A 21,168-nucleotide genomic window follows, 5' to 3' on the forward strand; every position below is an offset into this window, starting at 1 on the left:
GAAAACCAGGGAGTCCATTGGCTCAGATTCCCTTCACTCACCACAGGCCTGCCCCTGAAGAGAAGGCATTGGGGGAGTCCAGAGTCAGCATCCCCCAGGAAATCTTTTATTAGGCTGGACCAGGAAAGGCCAGGAAGGAAGGGCCAGATCTTCCTCAAGAGATCCTGGGAGGGGCAACTGATGGGAGAGAGAGAAAGGGACCAAGGCAACGGGAAAACCCCTTCCTTGATCTATTTTGAGATTCTTCTTGGGACTAGACATCAAATAAGGGAACACTGGAGGATGATACAGCTCTGAACTCCATCTTGACCCTGGTGGAGTCTCTCAATCTTCATCCTAACTCCACCCCTATTTGTCATGTCTAGTTGTGTGGACTAAAGTTGGATCAAGACTAAAGTCTTGCCACACAATGCTAATAGAGAATGAAACTGCCAGCACAACATGGCAAGACTGAGTGCCATTTGGACAATGGGAGATGGTTACTTTCCCTCTATTCAGAGTGAGGGTAATAGGTTGCCTTCAGTGATGTCATCATGTAGACAAATCCAATTGGCATGTGAATGCTTAATGTGCCCTCTGGTATTCAGAGGTTTGCTATCTTTGTATATGGGGGCTCCCTTAACTCACCACGGCTAGTAGCCATTCATGGACCCATCTTCCATTATCTGAAGAAGTGAGCTGTGGCTCACGAAAGCTAAGAACATAAGAAAGGCCCTGCTGGATCAGACCAAGGCCCAACAAGTCCAGCAGTCTGTTCACACAGTGGCCAACCACGTGCCTCTAGGAAGCCACTAACAAGACCACTGCAGCAGCACCCTCCTGCCTGTGTTCCACCGCACCCAAAATAATAGGCATGCTCCTCTGATACTAGAGAGAATAGGTATGCAGCATGACTAATATCCATTCTAACTAACAGCCATGAATACCCCTCTCCTCCATGAACATGTCCACTCCCCTCTTAAAGCCCTCCAAGTTGGCAGCCATCACCACATCCTGGGGCAGGGAGTTCCACAATTTAACTATGCGTTGTGTGAAAAAATACTTTCTTTTATCTGTTTTGAATCTCTCACCCTCCAGCTTTAGCAGATGACCCCGTGTTCTAGTATTATGGGAGAGGGAGAAAAACGTCTCCCTGTCCACTCTCTCCAAACCATGCATAATGTTACCTCTATCATGTCTCCCCTCAGCCGCCTTCTTTCCAAGCTAAACAGCCCTAAGCATCTTAACCGCTCCCCATAGGACAGTTGCTCTAATCCCCTAATCATTTTGGTTGCTCTTTTCTGCACCTTCTCAAGCTCTGTAATATCCTTTTTTTTGGTATGGTGACCGGAACTGTACACAGTATTCCAAGTGTGGTCTCACCATAGATTTGTACAAGGGCAGTATGATAGCAGCAGTTTTATTCTCTATTCCTCGTCTAATTATGTCCAGCATGGAAAAGGCCAGCCTTTTTTACAGCAGCCGCCCACTGGGTTGACATCTTCATTGAGCTATCCACTACCACCCCAAGATCCCTTTCTTGGTCTGTCGCTGCCAGCACAGATCCCAGCACAGATCCCAGCGCGCCCGGCTCCCCCCGCCCAGGACTGGCCTGGGGGAGTCTCCTGCGGCCGCCGGAAGGCCGCGCCGCCGCCACTGCCGGGTGCGCCCGGCTCCCTCCGCCCAGGACCGGCCTGGGGGAGCCTCCTGCGGCGGGCCCGCTGCCGCCACCGCCTTCGCTGGGCCTGGAGTGAAGGTAAGCCTGCTGGGGGGGGAGGGGTTATAACCCTAATTTTTCCCCATTTTTGGGGAGAAATTAGGCACCTCGGCTTATACACGGGTCGGCTTATACATGGGTATATACGGTAAGGCATACATAATCAAAAGGAAGCCCCAAAGCAGTTGGTGGGGGTGACTGTGGGGAAATGTCCCTGCATAAAAGGACTGCAGGAGCTAGGGACAAGGGCTCCTGTTCAGCATTGGCTCTGTTGTCCATTTTAAGGATTAAGAGATCCTGTATAAAGGAAAAGGAAAATAGAAGAAAAAATCCATTTCGCCTCACACTCCGAAAGCTGATGGGGGGGGAACCTTTTAAAAGACAAGGTGGGTGTGGGTGGTGAGCTGGATCCCAACCGTCCAGCCTGAGAGAGTTGGTTTAGGGGGAAAGGAAGCAAAAATAGTAAGAGGGGAAGTGGTGAGGGGTGTGGGGAAAGGGGGGGGTGAAAGTGGCAAGAGGGGCTAGTGGAGGGGGCAAGGGACTGCCCTCCTCTGCGCGTCTCAGTAAATAGTCTAATGCAACTCATTGCATTACCTTATTAGCTTCAACTAGCCCTTAAAATTTCATTTCCCCCCAGAATTTTTCTAATCCATTTCTAATCAAGCCATATAAATAGATACCTTTGCAATTTTTTCTTATCTCATTACACTACTCTGTATGTTTTTGAATCTGGGATTACCATTTTTTGGGGGGCCTCCTTTATGCTCATGAACTCTCCTCTTGATGTGTGAAAGCATATACTTTAGGAAGTGAGGGGCAGCTGCTCAGTCCAAGACCATCGTGGCTTCAGTTAGCACCCACCCTCGTGCCATCTCTGCGTGATTAAATCCCACTAATCCTGAGACTTTTCCCTAGATGGCAGCTTTCACCCTTTTGCCGTCGGTCTGCCTTTAAGATATCTCCCTTCGTCTTGCACTTTTAAAAATATAGCAAATACACATTTTTAAAAACATACCTGTCCAATTATAAGTGGAACTACAACGGTCATGAACAGCTGTGAGAATATAGATGTAAAAGGCACAGAGGATGATGACCCAAGCTATAAAAGAAAATGAAAGTGCAATGTTAATCTGGAACTCCAACTGCTGATGAACTACCAATGACCTTGAATGTTTGGAGATACTGAAGCTGTTTAAATTTGTATTTGCATTTCCACATACAGCAGCATCAAGTACAACGACATAAGGCAATTCCAATAATGAACATCAGCCTGCCCTGATTTGGCAAGCTCTTTATACTGACTTTGTAGAGATATCCTTCAAGGTAATATAACCAACATACATAATCATTCCCAAGAACTGTTTTGAAGTCCAACTGTACTGATACAGCCCTATACTGCAAAGAACAAGTAGTAACTAGTCATAGATTACAACAGGACTACATAAAATTGACAAGGTGCTGATAAGCACTGCTCTGATACAGTTTGGAATCCGTTAGGATTCCACAATATGCCCTGCTTACTATAGCAGTGGTTCCCAAAGTGGGCGGTAAGGGGGCACTAAGAGGCCAAGAGGGCAGCAGGGGGGCCCTTCAACTGTGTTGTTCACTAATTTACAATAGATCAAGCTATGGCACCATGCTGGCAAATTTGGTGGAAACTATCAGAATTTTTTCCCAGACTTTGAAAAGCTGGTACCGCTGGATCATCGGTTTTGTTGAATAAATTTCAACTAAAAAGTGTTAATTTGATCTTGAATAGATATGCAATTAATTGTTACTGTTTTGAAATTTTATTATCTTTTTTAGTGAGTCATGCAAATCCCTATTTTGAATAGTGCTTTTTATAGGATAGGAGAGGGGGCGCTGGGGTTGAGTTCGTGGAACCAAGGGCGTGATAGCCCAAAAAGTTTGGGAACCACTGATCTATAGTGTCAAAACACTCTAGAAATGTAACACTAGTTTACTTCTGGAACTATCATCAAAGGTATCTGTAATTCATATTAGGGCGGGGGAGAAGAGAAATGGGTGTCCTAACTATGGATGATTGTCCGGAAATCAACGAATTTAATTCTAGCACATGTATATTAGCTGGGGCTGTATGGGAAAGGAATGGGGATGCTGATTCTCCCAATCTTTTCCATCAAGTCTAGTCTTTGTGATTGGGTAAACTCCCCACCATTCACGATAATTTACTCAAATGGATAATCACTATTGAGACACAGCAGAATCAGAATTAATCACATGGCTAAGGTCTAAATTTCTGAACTACAAAATAAAGCATAAAGTTAAAGGCATATTTTACAGTACAGTGATCAATGTATCCTTAAATTCGTTTACAACTCTAATATCACACCTCTTTAAAATAGTATTGCGAATTTTAACTGGCTATCAATCCAATTACTGAGTTTATTTCCATTTCAGCTTACAAGTAACGACAGAGAACCAGAAGATATGAGATATTTTTTCTTGGTATAACAAGTCATATTCCTTAGATGGAAATCCACTTTCAGGCTCTTACTTGTTTCCCAAACCAGCTGTTCAAGCTCTCCCCCTTCTCTCTTTTTTTTTGGCAAAGAGGTCAAATATCACAGCTGCGGTATCCTCCAAGGAAGATGCTGCATCTGTAACTGCCATAATTGCATTAGTGGACTCAGATGAAACACTTCATCTCAGTTGTGCCACATGGCAATCCCACCTCACTCACATTGGTTAAGTCCGCTACAGAGACAGTTCTCTGAGCTATGCTCCACAGGGCATTCTTAGCAGGTTTTCACCTTTGCATTACCTTAAATCACATTTAGGTTGTGGAATCTATGCCAGAGTATCTCTAGGAACTTAGATATGCCGACTGCATTTTTGGTTGCAACAGAGAACTGAGCCCTGGTAAGAGTGAAGAATCTTCACTGGAGAAAGACCGGGAATAATTTTGCAAAAGCCATTAAAAGTGAATATAAGTGGGATATAAGTCAAGGCATTGTAATATTGCATGGAAGTAGAAACAATCTTATATCTATTGTTTTCAGTCATCCCTGGATATGCATGTTTATAGCCTTGGAAGCTCTTAGATCCAAAATCGTGTCTGTCAGCCCAGGTTGTGGCAGCATCTGGAGTTTTTTCCATCAACATCTGGTCAAAAGACATGTAAAGGAAAAGACCACCTGTTTGGTGTATGGGGACCAGAACATTTCTAGACTTGTCTTTATCCATCTGAACATCTTTGTCCTATTATATTGCTTATCAATGTCTCATCCTATTGATTGCACTAATTTACTAAACAAACAAATAAAAATAAATTTAAAAGTCCAACCAAGCCAATTTGAGTTTTTCCACTGTTATTTCCTCAGCAAATTCTTAAGATATGCATCACGAATTTAACCAAAGTTATGTGATTTTGTATGGTAACACTCCAGACTGACACTTTAATTTTATTTTGGTTAGTTGTTGGCCCTTGTTGTTTGGGAACTAATCATCATACAAATTGCCATAAACAAGAGCTCCCTTCCTTTTGCACGCCTTATTTTTGTGACTGGATCCACGACCCATACTCACCTTTGTAAAACTGGTCAAGTGGGATAGAAAAAAGAAAAAGGAAGAGAGGTTTTGAGATGAAAATGTGAAAGCCAAGTCAGGTTTAGCTTGTGCTAAAAGAAATTAGCCTAAAAAACCTAGCAGCTGGGTGGTATGCATGCAAAGGCACATGTTCACTGTTAAAACTGAACAAATGAATACATAAATAGCATCTAGCAATGAAGGAAGAAGTGTAAGACAATGGTTAGGAAGATGCTTTCTATACAGGCTAAGCAAGGGCTCAGTGTGGGCAGCCATGGGTTTCATGCTGGGGATGCTACTTTTTTCACTGGCTCCCATAAAAGCTCAAAAACATATAAAACAAGTGGGGGACTGAAAGGACTTGGGGGACATCACATTTGCCCCTCCCCCAGTATTTCCTCTTTCCCTTCCCTGGCAGCCCCCATAGAGTCTCCCCTTTTTCTACTTCCTTCTCTCCTTCCCACCCGCCAGCCAGCCTACCTTTATCTGTCCCCCTGTCTTCAGCCTTCCCTCCTTCCCTACCTGACAGCCTCTCTCTGGGAATGTCTAGCTAGGATGTGGCAAACTGTGGTGGGCCAGGCCCAGTTGTGCAGCAGCCAGCACTGGGCTGAGCTGTGCTGTGGCTGCTGCTGCCGAATTAGATTGCATGGTGTGGATAGTGAGTTTCCAGTAGTCGCTTCTTGGCTGTCAGGCCTTTGCTGTTAGCAGGAGTAAAGGCTCTTGGCATGAGTAGGCCAGTTTCTGGCTATGCTTCAAGTCCTTGGTTCTCATGCCTGTAACTGTGTACAGTTCCACTCGTCCTGTTTTCCACAGCTGCTCACTAATGTTTAGTCTTCCTTCCTGGGAATCGCTTATCTTGGGGTTGCTTAGCCATGTTTACCTTCACAGCCTGTAGTGCTTTTAAACATGTAACCTACCTATGTTTCGCCATTACCAGCCTCATCTGCCTGTAGGCAGTCAGTCCTTTAATCTGTCTTTTTGCTCCTAATAAAGTATTACTGCTTCAGAGCTACCTGCCTGGATGAGTTTGCTTATGGGACGCTAGGGACAGACGCCTGATCCTGACATTGGCCTGTCCCTGGCAAGTCCTCCTCCATCAGGGGACATGATGGGGGTATGTGTATCATTTTCTGGGGCTGTTTTAGCCTCCCTGTCCACTCTTGCTCCCTCTGCTGCCTTTGCTTTGCAGAAACCAAAGCTTAAAAGGCTTGGCAATATTGCTGTGGTTGTCTAGCAACCCCCAGCAGTCAGTGAAAGTTCCATGAGCATTCTTTTCTTAAAGCTACAGGTGCTGATTCTGTTATTTTTGGGAGTTTTAATACACTGATGTAATATTTTTTCAATTTCAGATTTGTCTGCAATCCTGGAACTTTCTTCAGGTTTGAAGAGAAATCCCCCTGGTCTGGCCCCAGTTCCATTTTGTGGCTCTACTGATCATATCCTTTGCGGCGCAGTTCAGAAATAGATATATCAATGATGGTAGTTATCAACTGTCATGCCCACAAATGGGCAATATAACAATTTTTTTTTGTTCTCTTGGTACCGGGGGGGGGGGGCATTCCTTACATAAAAATAAAAAACACCCTTTTGCCATTGGTGTGACCATTTAACTGTGGACAGGTGTCAAACATTTAAATACACAGGAGAATTTATGTAGTATTACAACATGTACCTGAAAAGAAGACTGATAGGAAGAATAAGATTCGTACATAGTTACTTTAAAATCTATTTTCCATAGATTCCAAGGAGGTAAAGCCATGAAGCCTGAACACAAGAACTCAGGAGCATGGCAGGAACACCCTAACTCCCAAATAAAGGTGAATCACCCAAAGAAAAGAAAAATTGTTAGGATAGGGAGAAAGGTACATTGCTGCCAACAGAAACTTAGATAAATCAACCACAGAGAGCAGCAAGGCTTTTGAATGTCAGTCAGAGCTGGGTAAAACTTAAGACACCATGTATCAGAGGAGCATACACTAGCTGAAATTGGCCTTGCTACCATGCCAACTCCAAAACAGAGATCTTAACCTCATATAGAAACCGGCCAGAATTTAGAAATCACAGGGCTTCCAGATCTGGCTCACCACACAAGGGCTCAGATACGTCTATTTAGCACAACAGGCATGCATTCAGACAGCTCCAGGAGGATGGCTGCCCATATACATTAGGAAAAGTAACGTGAAATGGTTCTCTTCCTTGGTAGTATACATTTTTAAACTATCAGGTTTAAGATGCTACATGTTAAATAATTCAGATGAAGCTACAGTGCTGTTTTCACCCTCGTGGACTGAGACTTATTCTATAGCGTACCCCTGGCACGATTGCTTCAGCTGTCTATTCACTTCCTGGTCTACAAGGTGCTGATTCTTAGGGTTAAACTACATGAGACTTTAACGAGTCAGACCTGATTTGCTTTCCCCACAGCAGCTGCAGAGAATGTTGTTTTAGTAATCTGTGGTGGGACAGTTCAGCACAGGACCATGATGTGGTAGAAAGAGGGGGGTCTTGCCTCCTGCCGTGCCATTTTCCCAAGCTGAAACTGTCCCGGGTATGTGTGTTTGCCCCATTTTGGAGTTGCAGGTGCTCGTGCATCTCCAAAGTAGGGCAAATAACTCCCAACCCAAGGGGTGCACATTTCAGGGATCCCCAGGAAATCAGAATTGCCCAGGTTATTTATTTAGAACATTTTAATGTTTCCTTCCCCCCCAGTCAGGGTCTACAAGGCAGCAAACATACAAAACATTTATACAATTCATATACAGTTAACATATAAAATTCAATTAAAAGCACATAAACAAACAACACTAGAAGGAGGGTCTAAAATTGTTCTTGAGGGTATGCCAGACGGAACAAAAAAGTCTTCACCTGCTGGCAAAAGACACCGATAGAGGGATACAGATGAATCCCCCTGAGGAGGGAATTCCAAAGTTTGGGTGCCACAATGGAGAAGGCCCTTTCTTGGTTTGCCACCCATCTAGCAGGTAGGTTTGTATGGAAGAAGGCGGTCCTTAAGGTATGTTGGTCCCAGACTGTAGAGTTCTAAAGGTCAATACCAGCACCTTGAATTGAGCCCAGAAGCCAATTTGAAGCCAATATAGGTGAAACAACAATGGAATGATATGGTCCCTATGACCCACTCCAGTCAACACTCTGACTGCAGCGTTCGGTAGCAACAGCAACTTGCAGACAGTCTTCAAGGGCAGCCCCACATAGAGTGCATTACAGTAATCTAATCTAGGTGTTACCAGGCCATGCACCACAGTGGCAAGATCTTTTCTGTCCAGGAAGGGCTACAGCTGGCTCACCAGCCAAAGCAGGTAAAAAGCATTGCAGGCCACCACTGCCACTTGTTATCCAACAGGAGGCCCAGGTCCAGGAGCACCTCCAAGCTATGAACCTTCTCCTTTAAGGGGAGTGCAACCCTATCCAGAATAGGGGATAATCTATTTCTTGGGTCAGACCTTCCCCCCCCTCCCCCACCAATAGCACCTCCATTTTGTTGGAATTAAGTTACAGTTGCTCCTCTGTATTTAGCTTCTGTCAGTTTAACCTCAGTATAACCTCCTGGGGTATTAAACCAGCAAGCTAAAACATGTTTGTTTTCAAAGACTTCTGCTGGAGTCTATTTACAATGCAATCCTAACTGGGGGTGGGGTGGGCAAAGGGGCTCAGGGAGCAGACTGACCCTTATGCCGGCATATCTTTGAGCTACACCAGCGTAAGGGCCAGTTATACCAGTGCAGGCCCCCTCCACCACTGCACCAATCTCGGGCACCGGCACAGCCCTGCAGTGGCTGGCAGTAAGCACAATTAAGCCAGTGACCACTGTGATGGCGTGGTTGTGGGCGATTCGTGGGGTGTGGCCAGAGTTAATCAGCTCTCTAAGCCCTTTCAACTTGAGAATGCCCCCTGGCAGAGGAACAAAGTTGTGCCTACAAAAATCACAGTGTAGCCCACCAATTGTACGCAATTGTACGCCAATTGTACGCAGAAATCAAATGCCTCCCATTGCTGCGGCTACACCTGTGAGGCCCCAAGCAGCTCAGAATGCCAACAACTGTGCGACTGCACAGACTCTCCAAGACATCACCCCCTTCCCCTTCAGAAGTGAGGGCACCCATTGCTCTGTGTGGACTGGGAGCCGGCTTGGGGTGACCATAGGAGGGAGGCTGCAGGAGCCAACTCTGTTAGCTGCCCAGGGAGTTGTGAAAGGACTCCGTCCCTTTAAGGGTGTGTGCGCGCACTGGGGACATGAAGCCACCATCCCTGGCCATGCCCCTTCCCACTCCTGGGCTCAGCCCCTGTGTCTGCTGGCCCCTGATTGGTTCTGCCTGCCATGTTCATCACGGCCCCACCGCCTCAACACAACACCTGTATGGGGCGCTATGGCACTGTTGCTGAGGATACTGACATAGTTGCGGCCACTGAAACCCAGCTACTAACTCTTTTTCCTGCTGGCTGCCACCTAACCAAATCCTTTAGGGAAAGAACTAACAGCAGTACAGTAACACTGGTGGCCATAATTATCTGTGATTTTTCTTCTCTAATAGTCTTTAGAAGGTTTGTATGACACCTAGGGTGCTTTTTGCTGCAAAAAAAGGGTAAAGACCTGTGCAAGCACCAGGTCATTATTGACCAATGGGGTGACGTCACATCCCAATGTTTACTAGGCAGACTATGTTTATGGGGTGGTTTGCCATTGCCTTCCCCAGTCATCTACATTTTACCTCCAGCAAGCTGGGTACTCATTTTACCGACCTCAAAAGATGGAAGGCATAGTCAATAATTTTTATAAAGAAACAGTGCTTTAGTTTTTCAGCTACGGAAAAGTTAATACCTTCGTCATGGGATCTCTTGTTTGAGAGTAATGTAAATATTTTCTAGAACAAAAAAACCAAGATGTGTTTTAATAAGTAGACAAAAGAACAACATCTAGTGCAAAGGATAAATTCTGAGCACCACAATAATCTCTCTTCTGCTTACCAAGCTTTTCTCCTAAATAAAGTTATATCGAGATGCAGCATTACACAAACAAGCAGGCAAATTTGCAGATGAGTTTTCCTGTACGTTTGAGTAATTCAGGATTCTATATATTCTCATGGGCTTGAGCAGGCCAATTCCTCAATCTTGCTCTTTAATAACTCTATTGCTGAAAACATTTAGAGCCTCCTGGAACATGCTAAGCTCTTATCAGCCTGCTTTAGCTCCCTCCCCCTTTCGTTAATTTACAAAAACCTTTTTTTCTGCATATTGGGGAAGTCCCGCAAACATGGTTTGTAGAAATTCCTGTCTTGTCCTGTTGGGAGTCTGGTTTTTCTGCTTTCAATGGCATAGAATCATAGAGTTGGAAGGGTCCATACAGGCAATCTAGTCCAACCCCCTGCTCAGTGCAGGATCAGCCTAGACCAGCATCCGTGGCAAGTGTTTGTCCAGCCTCTCCTTAAAGACTGCCAGTGAGGGGGAGCTCACCACCTCCCTAAGTAGCTGATTCCACTCTCGAACAACTCTTACTGTAAAAAACCTTTTCCTAATATCCAGCAGGTACCTTTCCACCTGCAATTTAAACCCATTATTGCAAGTCCTATCCTCTGCTGCCAACAGGAACAGCTCTCTGCCCTCCTCCAAGTGACAGCCCTTCACTTAAAGAGAGCAATCATGTCCCCCCTCAACATCCTCTTCTCCAGACTAAACATTCCCAACTCCCTCAGCCTTTCCTCATAGGGCTTGGTCTCCAGGCCCCTGATCATCCTCGTCGCTCTCCTCTGCACCCGCTCCATTCTGTCCACATCCTTTTTGAAGTGAGGCCTCCAGAACTGCACACAATACTTCAGCTGCGGCCTGACCAATGCAGTGTACAGTGGAACTATGACATTTTGCGATTTGGATGTTATGCTTCTTTTGATGCACCCCAAGATCGCATTAGCTTTTTCGTCGCTGCATCACAATGGCTGCTCATATTTAACTTACGGTCCACCCATACCCCAAGATCTTGTTCACACACACTGTATGAGCCACCCAGGTTATTATTTTTACATACACATACACACGTACACAGCCCAAGTAAATAAAACAAGCTGCAGTCTAGGAAAACTCAGGAGGTAGATAAATCTGCCTCCCATACATGTGTATGTAAAGTGCCATCAAGTCGCAGCCGACTTATGGCGACCCAGTAGGGTTTTCAAGGCAAGAGGCTTATAGAGGTGGTTTGCCATTGCCTTCCTCAACATAACAAACCTGGTATTCCTTGCTGGTCTCCCATCCTAGTACTAACCAGGGCCAACCCTGCTTAGCTTCTGAGATCAAGATCAGGCTAGCCTGGACCATCCAGGTCAGGGTGCCTCTCGTATATACACTGGTATTACCCCATGGTCATGGATCAGATATTAAGTGCATAACTGGGCTGCCTCCACTGATGCTCTGGAAGGAGTTATGCATCCAGTTTTATTTTATTGCTTAAAGTTGGCCTCTACCAAAGTTAGAAATAGTAAATTGGGGCGTATCTAATCTGGGGCCCCGAAGAGGAAATCTTGCACAGTAATCTCATAGGACTTCAAAGAGAGACCATGCTTGGGGAAAAGACAAATGGGAGCTCAACCCCCCCATCCTAAGGTAATAACAGTCTCAGTTAATGATATTCAGCCTTCCACAAACAATAACAGGATCTGCCTTATCTCAGATCAGGTCCATCATCTCTTAAATCTCTGAGTTTGATACATCTGTTTCCCTCACTGTGTCTCTTCTGGAATTAAGACCCAAACAAATGGGCATCATATATCTAAGTTTATTATTTCAGTGGGCCATAAACTTTGTCACGGGAGTAACCAATACCCCCCCAACTCCTCCTCTCCTTGTTACCTCACTGATCAACCAATCAGATTTTGAATCTTTTCACTGCAGTCCAATCTGCTCTGAGAAAGCATCTTATTTCTCCTTCTTTCTGTACACTTTTATGGTATAAAGTTAGCCCCAAGAATCTCAGATGTGGTCCAGCTGCTGGGTCCCCAACTCCACAATGAGCTCCCACTACTGGCTCCAATCTCACAACTGACCGAGTGAGAGTTGGGGACCTTCTTTTATCCTCCCCCCGAAGTCCAGGATTGCGACACAGCGGCAGGCAATGACAAACCACCTCTGTAAATCTCTTGTCTTGAAAAACCCTATGGGGTCACCTGTGACTTGATGGCAAAAAACCAAAACAGTATTTCAAAGTGCAGCTGTTTACCCTTCAACCATCAGACAACTGTAAGACCTTCCTTGGGTCCACAACATGTTCATTATGCCCAAACAAAAATTGAAACATGGCTGAGCTTTAATGTAGTTTATTAGGAAGGACCAAAGAAAGTTTAAATCATAAAAAATTGAAAGATGCTGCTTGTTAACTGAGGGTACAATTAGCTGAAGTCCCCCAAAATATATCCATCTTTAAGATAATAGGAATCTTGAATATTTTTTTCTTAAAGGGAATTAATTCAATGTTAAGTTCAGTCACAATATTATTTTTCAAAAATAAAACTGTCTTACATTTAATACCACTCATTTAAGACAATACATTATTTATGCAAAATGCATAATTCATTATAAATGTTCGCTCTTCCCTTTGTGTACTTCAACATTTCTTTAACAACTTGGTTAATATTACTCATTTTACATGAACAAGCATTTGAAAAAATAAAGATGTTCAAACTATTAAATGCTGTCAGTAATTAATTTTGTGCAAATGGGGCAAAATGTAAACTCTGATCAATAACTGTAATGCTATCTAGAGGGAAAAATTCTTGTCTCAGTAAATTATACATGTAGATTAATATAAGCATTATTGCTGCTGCTTTGGAAGCTTTAGAAAACAGTACAGAACAGGAAACAAAATATTTATGCTATATCTTCTGGCTAGTAAGATAAAAACAATTTTTTAAAGAACCATGAAAATTGACGCAATTTTTTTATAAACAATTATCACATCTCTATACCTTTTCTCTTCTTCCTATCATAAATATCAGTTTCCTTATTACAACATTCTCTTTCCTTACACAGTGTAGATATTCAGGACACCCTGTTCTTCTCACAAGAAGGAAAGGATAGCTGGGTGACCAAAATCTTTAGGAAGACACTCTAACAACCATCTGTTAGCCCTTAATTGAATCAATTCAGCACCTATTAAGGACATCTGTAATAACTAGAGTTGCTAACTCCACTTGTGAATTTCCCAGAGCTTTGGGGATAGAGCTTTGGGGGAGGGAGTGAAGAGACCTCAGTGGGGTGTGATTTATTAATTTATTTATTAATTAAAACATTTATATTGTACCTCTCCTTGGGGTTCAAGGTGGCTTACAATAATAGTTAGAAATGGGTTTTTTTTTGTTAAAACCACAAATAAAGTAGCAAACCCCAAATCTCTCCTCCCCCACCCCCTTAAAATATGCCTGTTGTTCAAACCTTCTCAAAAGCCCCGGCAAACAGGTGGGCCTTGCAGCATCTCCGGAAGGTCTCCAAGGATGAAGCCTCCCTCACCTTTTCAGGGATCCTGTTCCACAGAGCCAGAGCCAAAATGGAAAAGGCCCGGGTCGTGAAGGGCTTTAAAGATTAAAATCAGCACCTTGAATTGAACTCAGAAACAGTCTGGCAGCCAACGTAGCTTTTCAACGTGGGTAACTAAAATTCCTGGTAGCTAGCCCCTGACAATAGTCAGGCTGCTGCATTCTGGACCAGTTGTTGTTTCTGGGTTGTCTTCAAGGGCAGTTCTACGCATAGTTGCAATAATCCAACCATGAGGTTACAGAAACATGGACCAGCATGGCCTGACAGGCTGAGTCTAGGTAACAAGAGAATTCACAAATCAGATGCAGCTGATAGAAGATGCTCCTGGCCACCATGCCAACCTGCTTTTCAAACAGCAAGCTATGGTCCATGAGCACCCCCAAGCTCTTCACCTGCTTTGAAAAAGCCAATGTTGCTCCATCTAGGGCAGGTGGATTCATTCCCACTGGGGTATCAGACTTAAAAACCAGCATTACCTCTGTCTTGTCTGGATTCAGCTTCAGTTTGTTCTGCCTTAGCCATCTGACCACAGCATCAAAGCGCTGGTTCAGAACTAAGATGGCCGCTTCTGGGGGCTTGGATAATGAAATACAGAGCTAGGCGTCATCTGCATATTGATGACACCCAATCCAAAGCTCCAGACAATCTCACTCAGCGGTATCATATATATAATATTAAAAAGTGTTGGTGAGAGAAGAACCCTGTGGCACTCCACAAGATAAATTCCTCCCAGTTCTACACCTCTGGTGGAGACGCTTTGTGTCTGGTCAGACCAAAAATAGTGAAACCGCCAAAGGACAGCACCCTTAATACCAATTCTATATTCAAGCCAGAATATGAACCCAGATTGAAATAGATCAAGGGCAGATGTGTCATCCAGGAAACCCCAGAGCTGTTCTGCCACCATATGCTCTATCACCTTCCCTAGAAAAAGTAAATTGAAGACTGGCCTGAATTGGCCACCTCATGCCTAGCCAATGAAGGTTTTTTGAACAAAGTTCTAATAACTGCCTCTTTCAAAGGTCTAAGGAGAGCCCTCTTGTTCAGGGAAGAATTGACAATTTCTACCAATGGCTCCAATACCTTTTCCTGGCAAGTCTTTAAAAGTCAGGGTGGGCATGGGTCCACAACACAAGTGGTGGCCCTCACATTCCTAAGGAACCTGTCAGCATTCATAGGCAGGGTCAATCTGAAACTATTCATAACAAATGATCATGCAAATGTTTCTGACAGCTCAGGTACCAGATCTGACTCGACTAGATTTCCAAACCGGAATGGATGAGAAAGATTTTGTCCAGCAAAGAACCTTGCAAAAACCTCACAGCAGAGGGCCAAATTTTCATTGCTGGCAGGGTCAGACTTAGGTGTTATCAACTCATGAACCACTTTAAACAATTGAGCTGGATGAGATTCTGCTGACACAATGGTGGCAGAGAAGAAAGTCTTCTTTATTGCCATCACTGCCACCTCATAGACCTGCAAATGGGCTCTATGACTTGCTCCAATTCATCCTGAGTCTTCTGCCAACGCCGCTCTAGTTGTCTTCCTGGCCGCTTCATGGTAAACCAAGGAACAGGGGGCCTCACAGAGCATGGAAGAGGATGCCAAGGAGCAACTCTGTTTATGGCCCCAGTCAGCCCCTCATTCCATGTAGCTACTAGGGCCAGAGTACACCCTCCAAAGCAGCCATTTTCTCCATGGAAACTAGGGTTGCCAGATCCCCCCTCTTCTCTGGCGGGAGGTTTTAGGCACAGAGCTGGGGCGGGGATTGCGTGCGTGCGGCTGTGCTGATGTGATTACATCACTTCTGGTTTATAGTGTTTTGGGGGTTTGAGTGGTAAAGGAGCCCATCACGATGTGGCGATTCTGGGCACAAACCGGAAGTGACGTAATCATGTCGGTGCGTCCACGCGTGCAATCCCCGCTCCTGAGCCGGCCAATGGATTGGCGGGCAATTCTCCCTTGCAAATGGCCCCCATGTTCTTAACAGATATTTTGTTTCCTATAGCTGGGTTATAAAACCGGAAGGGTTCCAGCTGCAGGAAAAAAATGGACTCTGGTGGGGAGGCATTTACAGAAAACAGTTAGCCAGTTAAGGAGGGGTTAAGTGGCCCTCCCTTCCTTTGTTCCCAATATCCACCCCCTGCCTCTGTGTGTGAAGCTGAGCATTTTCCACAGTGCTATTTTGCTCAGTCCACACGCAAAGAACTTAAGACATCCTTGTCTAAACCAGTAGAGCGCTTGGCATATTTTGGAACACTTCAAGAATTTGGGAGACCAGGGAGAATCTAGATTTCTTCTGATCTACCAGCGGCTGCCACCAAACTTTATGGCTAATGGGAACAACACTGCCCTCTTCTCAAGGGAAATACTTGGAATCAATTGCTGAAGAAGAAACCTGAGCAGTTCCCATTAGCCACTGGACAGGTAAGAAGCTGTCCTCTGTTGAGAGCCTCATCAGTGGTTGCAAACTTTGCTTTTGAACCACAACATCCTTGCACTACTTAACCCCTCCCCCCCACGGCCTTATTAACCTGCAAAACATTTTTCCTTTCACAAAACTGCATAGAAATGCTTTCCTTGGGGCTCACAACCTGGTGTCTAGGAGAAAAGTAAATCTCTGAAAATCATGTTTGCATGCACTCTGAATTCTTTTGACAGAGGAAGAAGCACAGGAATGCAGCAGATGGGCAAGACTGAGAACAAGGAAAGGGGCATACAATAGTATTAGACACAGATGGAACAGATGGAGCTGCCAGAAAGAAGACAAAAAGTGGGGTCTAAAAGCTACCTTTCCCCGTTTTTTTTTTCTTTATTCCACAGTCAAGAGCTTTTGCCAGTAGCCAAGAGATTTTGCCAGTACAGAACACACACTATTTAAAGGTATTTAGGGCTATTTAAAGGCATTTAGGGCAATAGGGAGGGCTATCCCTTTGGGAAGATTTTTGGGTTGCGGTAGTGGTGAGTGACAGAGATACTAAGAGCAGTCAAGTGTTTTTGGTTAATGGACCCCGACAGCTTTAGCAATTTTTCTTACTTACAAGGTTTCACAGACCTTTTAAATGTAACCTCCCCAATGGATTTAAGCCCTGTTCACATGTTGCACTGAGCACATGCACATGTGTACACCTGAAACAGCCAATGTTCAGTGACTTTACAAATGAAACTGGGGACTGACCAGCACCTGGATAAATGTGGGGCTTCAATCACATGTTCAGCTGTACATGCACTGAATGTAATATGAGAATTACTCAACACATGTATAAAGAAAAATCAAGTATACCTTGTACATGGAATGTGCATGCGTTCTGTAACTTGTGGACTGGGCTGATCACATAATAATACTGCATTGAGGTAGACAAAGCCCATCCTGTCTATGGTCTTGTAAGACTTCCTTTGATTCTATGCTGCCTCTCATGGTCACAGGCAGAGTAGAGTTAGTGAGGGCAATGACCACCTGGAACACTAACGTGTCTCACATAAGAACTGATTTCCCCCAAAAAGAAAATAACCCCTTTTAATATGTAGAAATTCTGTTTAAAGAATTTAAACTTCTTTTTTGCTCCCCACCATAAGTGCCAGTGCTCCAACTTCACCCCTCTATGCCTATCCAAGACAAAGAATCAGCTCAGGGTGGATTTTTCAAGTACACTATTATGCCTTTATCCGGGGGGAGGGGGAAGCTCCTTTAGTCCATTATGTGTTTAAAGGAGATATCAGATGAAGAACTTCCCTTAGTTAAGAATTTTTGTTGTAAGTGGGTAACAGATTATGGCTTGGGTCCTGCCTAGAATTTCCATAGTGACAAGGAAGGGATGTGATTTTCACCAATCCTCCATCTCTCAGAGGAGACCTCTGACTCCCACTCCGAGCTACTTCTGGGGGACTCCTGCCCCCTCCCCCGCAAGCAGCATGTCAGGAAATTCTATATGGGATCCAAGCCTATAAGTTTAATGGTAACTGCTTGTATTTTTCTAATGCTGAACATTCATAGGCACTAAATTATACATATTCTTATGGCTGGCTAGAGGGTTACAGAAACTTTGTGCTGGCTATGAAGAAAATACTGATTTTCCTATACATTCCTTTGAGGTTCCCTCTGGAACACAGCAGCCCCATCTAGCAAGGAGGGTTGACCATGGCTCTGCTACCCCTATGTATGAGATGATGTATCTCCTAAAAAACAACATGTCAAAAATTATACGCCATGTTGTCACAGATGCTTGCTTTGGGCTCACAGTAAGTGAGGAAGTAGTTGGGATTGTATTGTGTGGAACATTTTTATTTGTGCCTGCTTTACAGAACTTGTTACAAATCCTGGCCACAAAAACATTGATCAATGATAGCAATCTGGAACATTCAAAATGTCTCCTTTTTCACATATGACACTACTTAAATAGTATGCTAACTGGTAAGAAGAAAATCAATTTTAAAAATACTCACAAAAAGCAGCAGGAGCAAAGGAGTTATAACAATACCCTAGAAGAAATAAAGAACATTATTAGTTTGAATTTTTTTTTATCTTTGCCAAATCAAATCCAAATACATGATAATATTAGATTGTCCACTGGATTAGCGCATATACTTTCAATACCAGAGTAATTTCCCTTCATCGGTAGCATAAGACCATTATTTGTGATGTTATACCAGTCTGTCCTTGTTGATAAAGATTTTCAGCACATTCAAAACCAAAAATTGGTGTGTGTGTGTGTGTGTGGTCAGTTCTTACATGAGGCAAATTAGTGCTTTTAATCTGCTGAAATCTTTGTGAACAAGGAAAGCTCAGCTCTATCTTCACATGTAGGTTTAAGAGTGGAGAAGGATCTCGATTCACTTCAATTAAGGGTATAAGCCAGGGGCTTATACCCTTAATTTTTTCTGCCAAGGGCCATTTGGATATTTATGACATCATTTGCACGCCATACAAAATTATCAACTTAAGAATTAGCCTGCTATATTTGGTCAAACATTTAGCCAAGAGGCATGACCGGAGATGGCTCGAAGTGTCTGCCACGTAGAGCGACTTGCTTTTGAGCTCTGCCGTCCCCAGCTGGGCCCAAGAGATTCAGGCAGGGCAGCATCCTTCTCAACTAGAGATAAGCCAGGACCCATGGAGGGCCAGACCAAATGATTTCGCGGGCCTTATAAGGCCCCCGGGCCTGACGTACCCCACCCCTAGTATAAGCGATCTCTTCTTGCACCGTTTTCCCACTTTTGAGTTTGACAACCCCCTTTCCCTTCACACATACTTCATAAATATGCAGGTCAGCTCCTTATATACCCTTCCCACCCATGCTGCTTAATAAATGTCCTCTTCTGCAGAGGGGACGGGTGGTTTATGATCATGCTCTCTGAGCGGTGGCCCTCTCCTGAGTAAAGTCTGCATCAACACTGATGAATTCGGAGTCATGTGATTTTGTAATGTAAACTGATATCCCCTAGGAAGTGAGCTGAGATCTCAGAACTCATTTCACTTGATTAGACTCCATGTCTCCGTGGTGGGAAGGAAAGTCTTTCATCTAATTCAGTCACACAGGACCACTTCAGCTCTCCACAGCCCCCAAGCAAAGAGAGGCAAAAGATTTGTTTTCTTCTGTGACAGCAAAGAGGTTTCGGATGATCATTGGGCGTAAGACAAGATCTTAAGTCTCATGAAGACAAAACTTAAAGGCAAGGTTCTAGGACTGGGAGATAACATGACAAGCATCAAATTCATAACAGCAAATGGCAATTCTCACTTCACCCATTCTTTCATACTTCAATACTTTATCATAAATTAATAAAATAGTCTGCTACTTAATGCATATTAATTCACAAACCTTATGTAGCCTATTCATAACTGATGTTATTTTCCCCCAAATATTTGTTAGGAATCTCCCTCTGTATTTTTTTAGAAAGCAAATCTATTCAAATTTTTTAAAAAGGGAAGAATTTAAAGAAGGGCAAAAATAGTCACCAATCTTTGATCTGGATTTGATCAGCCTTGTGTTCCCTAGGGTGCCTTGACATGTCATTCTCAGTTTAGGTTCCACACTTGTAAAAAGGGAATATTCATGACCTTTATTCGCAGGTTTGCTGAGAAGGAAGAGCGAGGCAAGGTCTGTACTTAAGTACATATGTTGTGTGCTGCTACAGATATTGAACGGCTGTAAACTGAAAGAAGAAAAATCTAGATTTCTTACACTCAGCGCTACCCTCAAAGACCTGGTGGCAGCCAATATTATGCTTTCAAGAGCAAATAAAATGTACAGAAAACAGTAGTTGGAAGGAAATTAATACAGTGTAACAAAGATTTTTAAAAATACCACCATACAACAGCCTAATTCTAGCAACCAAAATTTAAATCTTACACTACCAGAGTTTGAAAGGGGATAAACAGCAGATAACAAGTGAGCTTCTTTAAAGGGGAAGGGGAAGGCTGGAGAATAACGTTTTCCAAAACTTTGGCAGTGGTGCATGCTCAGCCTGTTCTGAATAATATTCCATATACCTCCATGCTCTCTGGGTTTCATGTCTTTTGGATGAGAGGGCATTGGAGAAGAGACTTATAGCATTCTTGGCACATTTTGTTTTACTCACAAATACATAAGCCAAGCGTAAACAAGGAGAAAGCGGCACTCCCACAAGACAGCAGATCTGCCATGACTCCACAATTAAGAGCCTCAGAGATAGACTACCTCTATCTGCATGCCAAGTCGTTTCACCTTCAGTCAGTGCAGCTTCAAAAATACAATCTCCCAAGCACTTATCTTAGGTGCCACTCTTCCAGGCCCATTAACTGAAACAGCTGTAGCTATTAAAAGGAAACGTGTGGTGTAGTGGTTATGAGCAGTGGATTCTAATCTGGAGAACCGGGTTTGATTCCCCCACTCCTCTACATGAGCAGCGGACTCTAATCTGGTGAACCGGGTTGGTTTCCCCACTCCTACACATGAAGCCACCTTGGGCTAGTCACAGCTCTCGTAGACCTCTCTCAGCCTCACCTACCTCACAGGGTGTCTGTTGTGGGGAGGGGAAAGGAAGGTGATTGGAAGCCGGTTTGATTCTCCTTAAAAAGTAGAGAAAGTCGGCATATTAAAAACCAACTGTTCTTTTTCTTCTTCTTAAGTTCCAAAACCACACTCAACCACAGAAAGGCGGCAAATTTACAATACAGCGTGGTGTAGTGGTTAACAGCGGTAGTTTGGAGTGGTGGACTCTGATCTGGAGAACTGGGTTGGATTCCCCACTCCTCCATGTGAGCGGCGGAGGCTAATCTGGTGAACTGGATTTGTTTCCCCACTCCTACACATGAAGCCAGCTGCGTGATCTTGGGCTAGTCACACTCTCTCAACCCCGCCCACCTCACAGGGTGTCTGTTGTGGGGAGGGGTGGGGAAGGTGATTGTA

General features: G+C 44.0%; 1 protein-coding gene across 1 annotated transcript in view; it reads right to left on the minus strand.

Annotated features, from left to right (window-relative positions):
• SLC10A7 (solute carrier family 10 member 7) overlaps nucleotides 1-21,168 on the minus strand; it is a 168,316-nt gene that overhangs the window by 39,397 nt on the left and 107,751 nt on the right. Inside the window, exons 6-7 of the mRNA XM_056855521.1 lie at nucleotides 18,224-18,259; nucleotides 2,712-2,795 (exon numbers count right to left, since the gene is read on the minus strand). Of these exons, the coding sequence (XP_056711499.1) occupies nucleotides 2,712-2,795; nucleotides 18,224-18,259 (120 nt within the window). The remainder of the gene's footprint in view (nucleotides 1-2,711; nucleotides 2,796-18,223; nucleotides 18,260-21,168) is intronic.

Source organism: Euleptes europaea, chromosome 9 (genome assembly GCF_029931775.1).
Source record: "Euleptes europaea isolate rEulEur1 chromosome 9, rEulEur1.hap1, whole genome shotgun sequence".
Classification (NCBI taxonomy): Eukaryota; Metazoa; Chordata; class Lepidosauria; order Squamata; family Sphaerodactylidae; genus Euleptes; species Euleptes europaea.